The 8,585-nt window shown below is 45.8% G+C and overlaps 1 protein-coding gene across 1 annotated transcript in view; it reads right to left on the reverse strand.

Annotated features, from left to right (window-relative positions):
- The window catches only part of Capn8 (calpain 8), a 70,605-nt gene extending 62,270 nt beyond the window's left edge, over positions 1-8,335 (reverse strand). Inside the window, exons 1-2 of the mRNA XM_038349465.1 lie at positions 8,099-8,335; positions 1,071-1,140 (exon numbers count right to left, since the gene is read on the reverse strand). Of these exons, the coding sequence (XP_038205393.1) occupies positions 1,071-1,140; positions 8,099-8,335 (307 nt within the window). The remainder of the gene's footprint in view (positions 1-1,070; positions 1,141-8,098) is intronic.
- Between the last annotated feature and the right edge of the window lie 250 nt (positions 8,336-8,585).

Consider the following 8,585-nt stretch of genomic DNA (forward strand, 5'->3'; position numbering starts at 1 on the left):
CCCGCACCACCTATAAAGTGGTGGGCACAGCACACAGGCCTGTAATCCCAGTCCTTCCAGAGATGGAGAATAGTGGGTGGTCCCAAGGTCACCCTCTGCCTGAGTCAGTCTGAGCCCCACTCAGGGTAAATTTCACCCCATCAAACAAACAAACAAACTCCTAGGTATGTCTCTGCATATTATCAGCATATTTAAACTGTGAAGAGAAGATATTAAAAATGAGTGGCTAGAAACTGCCTTGAGTGTTTTGTTTGGAAACGAGATACAAGCTTTGTAATTGCCGAAGTGCATTCTTGCTGTGTTTGGTTAACTGCCTCATCAGTGAACTTGGTTTGTTTACTTATGATTTTTGATGCTGGGGATTGGACCAGCACCTCTTGAATTCTAACGTGACCTCTGTGGTGGAGCTATAACCCAGAGAGCCTAGAACATACAGAACAAAGAGAAGATTAGTTCCCAAAATAACTGCTGTTAGCTTAGAAGGCTTGTGAGACTTGAGGAAATGGTGGGTTGATTTCTTAGTTTTTGTGGGAGTGTGTGTGTGTGTGGGGGGGTGTTTGTTGCTTGTTTATCTGTTTTGAAGACTGAACCCAGGACCTCACTCTGACTTGGTAGCCATTCCTCCATGAGTCCTCACCTCCCCCCACCCCAAAAGGAGGTTCTTGATTCAAGGATCCCAGACCTGTAAAAGAAGGTTTGGCTGCAGAGATAAGATCATGTTTTCTTACTAATGAAGGAGGCGTCTCCTCTGTGTAATTACACAGACAGGGTCATCCCACAGGATGCTCTGCCTGCTTATGGACAGCTATGGAAAACATTACAGGCTTTCTACCCTAGGTCTATATTCCCCGCTCTTCACTCTATCGTGAAGGGAGTTCAATGAGCTGACAGAAAACTACCTGCTAAAGGAAGCCAACCTCAAGACCCACCGCGAGCCTGCAGCGGCTGAAACAGAAGCCTGTATGCGCGAAATTCGGTTAGCCGTGTCTAACAGCTTAATGTGGTATTGCTCATTCCTTACACTCACCCGCCCTCGCCCTAAATAAATAAGACTCAACCCAGTTACTCACCTAGACCCCCTTGGCGGATGTCTGTCCGTGTGGCTCCACCAACAATAAACTGAGGGTTGGGACACAGTTCCTGAAAGTAGTTTAGGAGAAACACAAGTCAGAAAGCGCTGTTTAATGGTGGTGGCAGCGTAAATAAAAACATTATGCAGACCTGGCAGAAGCCTAGCATCTTGTCTACTACCACACATACAGGCTTTATCTCCTTGGTGGGTCTTCGAGACCAGAAAGGGAGGACACCAGAGTCAGCTACTGATCCACAGGACAAAAGCTGGAGTCCAGAGCCCCTATCATGCCCAGGATCTTGACTACTGTGCACACTGAGTGTATGGGTGTGTGGATATGTGGGTGTGAAAAGGCTTCAGGGTGTGGTGTGTAGGAGAAAGGCAAAGGTTGAGGCTCTAACACAATGAGCTATGACCCCGCCCATTTGGACAACACACCTCTTTACACAGAGAGCCAAGTAGAGGTCTGTTTGACAAAAGGCAATGCCCACTGTGGGCATTCCTTAAACACATAACTAAATAGCAAGGATTTTATAGCTTATCCAATCCCGAGGGTATCTATCAGGGAGGAAGCCAGGGATCAAGGATGAGGTATCAGGGAGTACCCATTTCCAAGTAGAACTCGGGTCTGATGAGGTCATATTCCTGCTTCTATCTCTGCCATTACCAGCTTCCACTTGGCATCTGCTCACATGTGCTATCACCTAGACTAGAAGGAGGGACTCGGAGGCAAGCATCCAACCCTTCTTTTTTGTTTACACAGGAAGGAGGCCCTACTGGGTGCCATTCTGGGTCTTATGGTCTCACAGCAGGCAGGGGAGATGGAAGGGTGAGGAAAGATGTGAAGAAACCAACAGGTAAAATCCTGGCTTCTCAGGGCTTTTGGTTTACATAAGCAAATCAAGCTGACACTATTGGGAAACAGCTGAACAAACAAGCAAAATGAGCTCATATTAAAAGTCCAGGGGGCATTCTGGCTGACCAGCTGACCACATGAGGACAGCGGCTGCCTGCTAGAAAGGGGGGCTCTGGTACAGTCGGCAGGGGAGTGTCCAAAGAAGACAGTCAGCCCGGACACAAGGCAAATTGTTAAGGGGAAAGGTGGGACCTCAAGGGACCGAGGGAAACTTGGACTACACTTGCAAACGGATGGGTTGCACTCCTGCAAGGGCTGGCTAGCCACGCAGTGAGAACCATTGCCTATGTAGAGATGTGAAGAGATGATAGATCCACCATGATGGGGAAGCTAGAGAAAGCTGAACAAAAGGGGTGAAGCCCAGGTGGAGCTGTGACCAGGGGTTCTGAGATCCTACTGTAGGAGATGGAACCTTCTGGAAGACAGCCCTACCTATATGAACCAGTCAGCTCCTAGCCCTTCTCCCCTAACACCCCACTCTCCTACCCCAAATATTATTTTTCAATTCACAGTTTTGTCGAGAAAGTAATTCTTATTGATAGACAAAATTCTAACAGTAAACAATAAAATAAAAACCCTTCCATTTTTGCTCTTTATTATAAACATTTCTAACACATTCTCCCCAAAACTGCCTTTAATATGATAGCACACTTTCATGCAAGTGCATATATCTTAGCCAACTTTCTATTACTATAACAATACACCTGGGATAATCAACTTACAAAGAAGAAAAGGTGTCAGGCATGGTGGCACATACCCATTATCCCAGCACTTGGAAAAATAAAACAAGATCATTATTTTGATTAAAGACTCTATTAGAGAGGAGCTAGGAAGAAAAAAGAGGGGGAGAATGAAGAGGAGGAAGGAAAATCTCATTTGGGCCCACATCTTCGAAGGTTCAGTCCATGAATAGTCCCACTATTGGGGGGTCTGTGGTGAGGCAGACAGCATTGTAAGAATGTATAAGAGGCCTGATCACTTCATGCCAGCTAGGAAGAGGAGAGAGAGGGAGAGAAGAGCCCAGGGTTCTAATTCCCTAACACTCTCAGTGACCGCTCCCTCTGCTAGGCACAACTTCTAACTGACCACCACACGTGCCAATGTGCCAAGGGGTGGGCATTCCGGGAAAGACAGGATGCGAACTATAGCTCTCTCCCTGTCTCCGTCTTTCTCTCTGTCTCTCTCTCTCTGTCTCTCTCTGTCTCTCTCTCTTTCTCTGTCTCTGTGTGTGTGTGATCACGTGTACTTTTACATCTTTTATAAAACAAAGTTTTAAATTGCTTTGAAAGTACCACAAATCATTCAGCCAGTCTTCCAGTGAGGGAGCTTTGATTTTTTGTTCTGCTTTGTTTTAATCTTTTGCAATCTCTGGTGGCAAGTGAAAAGTGAACACGGTGGGCCAGAGGGTGGCTCTGCGGGTAAATGCATCTGCCACCAAGCCTGACGACCTGAGTTCGATTCCTGAGAACCAGTATGGGGAAAAAAATTTTTAAAAAATTGTTTAAGGAAACAGAGTCCTTCAACCTATTCAATGCTTCCCCCATTCACATGTGATGAGACACTTGTACACACACCACACACCTATATACACATACCACACACACTATACACACATACCACACACCCATACACACCACACACACTATACACACATACTACACACCCATACACACCACACACACTATACACACATACCACACACCCATACATACCACACACACTATACATAATACTACACTCCCATATACACACACATCACACACACTATACACACCACACACACTATACACACATACCACACACCTATACACACCACACACACTATACACACATACTACACATCCATACACACGCATCACACACACTATACACACATACCACACACCCATACACACCACACACACTATACACACATACTACACACCCATACACACGCATCACACACACACTATACACACATACCACACACCCATACACACCACACACACTATACACACATACTACACACCCATACACACGCATCACACACACACTATACACACATACTACACACCCATACACACCACACACACTATACACACATACTACACACCCATACACACGCATCACACACACACTATACACACATACTACACACCCATACACACCACACACACTATACACACATACTACACACCCATACACACGCATCACACACACTATACACACATACCACACACCCATACACACCACACACACTATACACACATACTACACTCCCACATACACACACATCACACACACTATACACACCACACACACTATACACACATACTACACTCCCATATACACACACATCACACACACTATACACACACACTGTCACATACACACTACAAACATACACACACATATACACCACACACACACCACACATATACATACCACACACACATTACACATATACACACCACACACACTATACACACCACACACACTTTACACACACACACACACCACAAACACACACACACCATAGTAAATGTAAAAGCGGTAGCTCTAATCTGCTCTCAGGTGCTGAAGATCTCCCATGCTCTAGACCACTATTCCCTGACAACTAAAAGGTGGAGGAATTTGAAAAACTAATTAAAAAAAATGACATATTGGAAAATCTTTTTATTTAAATTTGCCTTTAAAAGGCAGTAACTTCAAGACAAAGGGAAGAAAGCATTGAATAGGGTTTGAAAGACTCTCCTTAAATAATTTTTTTAAACCTATCCATCCCTGCTACTATTACTCTGCTAAATGGACATGGTGCTGAGCTGCCCCGAAGCTGGCATCTCTGCACCAGAGAGTCTTGCAGCAGCGTTGTGGGTAGTGCAGAAACTCCGCTGGTCAACGTGCAGAGGCTCCATGACACTGCAGAGCTTGTCTCCAAACGGGACAGCTCTGTCATTCAAGCCCATTCTCTCAGCTGCTACCTACAGATGACACCGATGCTTCAAGGTGACCCCCCCCCCGCCCTTTCTGCTCAATTCCCTGTCACACTATCGATGTGACAGAAGCAAAAGACACTCATATCCAATAAGTGTGTGAAGCTTTGCTACAATTTTAGGTTTGGGTTCAGGAAGAGAGAATGCTGGCAGAGGCTACAGTTTAAAACGCTGCCTGTTGGTAAGGAGGTAGAATTTTCATTTTAATATGTGTTATTCACTAATTATAGTGCAAAATGTCCCCCAACTCCCAAAAGTAGCCATGACTGATACATTACATGGATCCTTCAAGGGTCACATAAAGTCCTCATTTTACAATTCACAGGGAGATAAGGCCCCTGCAGGACACAAGAACTTACTGTGTACCTTCTCCCCCACTAAACCTCAAAGCAGAGACAGAAGAGCCAGGCAGCTGGAGAAACCTGAAAGATGGAGACCCTGCAGAAGAAAGGCAGCCCCATCTGCCTACATTTTTGGATGGCTATTTTTTTTTCTTCTTTAGCACCAGTCACGTGTGTTCAGGATGATGCTTCCTGGCCATCAAGAGATGACCCCCAAGCACTCCTTAACACAAACTACCCAAACCTTCCGCCAGCCCTGAAAAAATGGAAAGACAGGAAACAGTAGTCCTTATTTCCTGAAAGGAACTCAGGATTGGAAGTGCTGTAAAAGCCCACACACTCTCAGAAGTGATGGTTTCTCAGAAACATTTCTCTCCAGGACAGTGTCACTGGTAGACTTGGCATTCGAAGGGCTCTGAATTGTCCTGTCAAGAAGCCCAGTGACGCCTTTACCCTCACTCCATCACCACATCCCACAGCCCAGCACTTCTGACCTTCCACCATCTGGTCCACGATGTTTCTAGCTTCGCCTATTTCCCACCGTGTTTTATCTGCTCTAATGACCATGGAGCACAGCCTTCTTAGAACACTCTTTCTTGTATGCTCTTCCTCAGCCCAGTGCCTTGGCTCACACCCAAGCCTTCTCCTTGATCTCACCTATGACCTCCTTCTCCACCAATTCCCGCTTAATCGTCTTTCATAATTTTCCTGTCCAATTCCACAGTCAAGCATCACTGTTTCCGCCCCAGCTCACATCCATGTTGTTCATTGAATAGTTTTCTCTCCGGTCAGTCTGTCTTGTAATGCTATCTAGAGATAACTCACTTCCTAAGCATTTACATATTCTTCCATCCAGAGTTCCTCATAACGCAAGGAGGTGGGTATTACTATTATTCTCCCTTCATGCATAAGGAAACGGGGTCTCAGAGAGGTTGGTAACTTACCCACAGTCACTTTTAGCTACTGAGTGATAGACAAGGGACCAGAACCTTGACCACCTGACACCCTAGCCCATGTTCTTCTCTACTCCAGTGTCTCCCAGTTGTCTGCCTATTTTCTGCCCCTCTTCAACTAGTGAAAGCTCCTCTGGGTACCTCCTAGCCCAGGACAAGTGCACAGCAAGCCATGACTGAATTGGAAACTCCAAAGCCACTAATCTAAGAGGTAGCAGCTGGAGAAAGAATGGAAGCTCCAAACAGAGCCCTCCACCACCCATTAACCTTCCAACAATTCAACCCCTCCATGTGTCTCTCAACTGGAGTCCTTATTATCAGCCTGGTATGGCTTCACTCCTGACTCCATATTTCTCCTTCAGATCAATAAACTGCTTAATTGCCAGGGGTGGGGGACACTCCAGACAGAAAAGAATATTGAACAGGCTGTTCTAAGTCTGTTCACACTGGGCACTATGTGCTTCACAGGGGCTTGGGATAGACACTGAGCCCAGATGGTGAGGCAAGGTGCTAAGAGCACAGGAGACCAGCATGACCAGCCGCTGTCTCTGTGGGTGGGCTGCTGCTCTTACCCCACATAAACAGAAAAGTCCTAGGGGATTTCACCCTTCCAACAGCAAGTTCTTCCTGAGAACCCAGGTCTGATCTTGCAGCCTTCATCTAGACCAATGTGTCCTCCATTCCTTGGGACAAGAACCTAGGTGGATCTCCTACTTAGAAGCTTAAGAATAAGCAGAAACAAAACAACTATAGCCCTCCTGGTTGTATATCTAAAAGAACCAGAACTAAGATAGGGACACCTGAACATCCATGTTTTTTGCAGCATTAATCCCAATTGCCATGATAGGGAATCAGCCAAGCTACCCATGTACAGATGAATGAACAAAAAACATTGTATATTTATGCAGGGAAAGTATATGTGTGTGCACAATGGAGTATCATTCATAGAGAAGATGAAAATCATGTCATTTGTAGAAAAAAATGAACAGAAGCAAAAAAAACATCATTTTAAGTGAAATGAGCCCAACTCACAAAGAAATGTGACCCTGTTGCTCCTTGTGCTGAACTGGGGAGGTGGAGAAGTAAAGGGATGGCTGTCGGGATGTGGACGAGGAAATAAAGCACCTCCGTCTTTGTAGAATTGCTAGGTTTAAATAACTGGTAGTTCCAAAACCAAATAAAGAGTTATTCTCAAAAGTAGCAAGGCAAACAAAGAAACAAAAAAGCAAACAGAACCATTGAGAAATAGGCAAAGGGCTTGAACGGGCATCTCTCTAAAGCATACACCAATGATGTATAAGGGCAGAGATGAAAAGGTAGTTTCCATAATCATCAGGGGAATGCAAATGAAGACCACAGTGTGACCACACCCACTCCTCCTCTCCATTCTCCAGCCCTAATGGAACCTTCCATGACCCTCAGTAACCCTATGTCTCTCAGCAGTGATGTTATCACAGTTGCCCACAACTGACTGTATCTAACCTTGGCTTATTCCCCTATGTGCTGGCCTGGGGGCACTATGAAATCCTAAATACCATGTGTTCTGTGCTTCTTACACACAGGGCAATTACCCTCCAAGATTAACTTCTAGTTCTCAAAACAAGACGGACACACAGTGGTCCCCACAGTGCCATTTTAAGGGCAGAAAAACTGAAGCTCAGAGAGACTAAACCGCCTGCCCAAGGCCACATCAGCAGAGCTACTGTTGAGATCTACCTTGTCCGGCTCCAAACCTGTATATGTTCTTCCTTGGAAATAATTTTAGAAGACAAGGCAGAATCCGAACTCTGGGATCTGTAGATGTGACAGCCCTCCACCCTGTGTGACAGTCAGCTGTGTCTTACCGTGGGTCGCTTCCATATGATGCCTTGAGTTTGGGGGGAGCCGGGCCCGAGATCCCTGTAGCCCAAAGCTGATGGACATGCTGGAAACTCTGGATCTTTAAACAGCACCCCTGAGTTCAAGCATTGTTTTCTCAGGTTCTCAAAGTCTTGGCCTAAATACTTCACAGCATTCTGGTTAGAGCCAAGCCCCTTAGCAGCTGCACGTTGCTTGGATACTCCAGCTGCCAGGGCTGCCATGGCCTGGCTGTGAACTCTGTGGGATGCGCAGGAAAGCAAGGCTTCTCTGTCCTCTCAGACATCTGCCCTATGGGGCTGCTCCCTATAAGGCAGCAGGCAGGGAGGTGGAGCATGCCAGCTTTTCACCTGAGGCCCTTCTCCAAAGAGACATGAGTCATAAACAGGATCAAATATGTATTTAAGGTGCAGGTAAATCTGCCCTGCCTTCTCCTGCTGTTCACAAACAATTCAGAAGTCACCAGAAGCTGAA

Source organism: Arvicola amphibius, chromosome 12, assembly GCF_903992535.2.
Source record: "Arvicola amphibius chromosome 12, mArvAmp1.2, whole genome shotgun sequence".
Classification (NCBI taxonomy): domain Eukaryota; kingdom Metazoa; phylum Chordata; class Mammalia; order Rodentia; family Cricetidae; genus Arvicola; species Arvicola amphibius.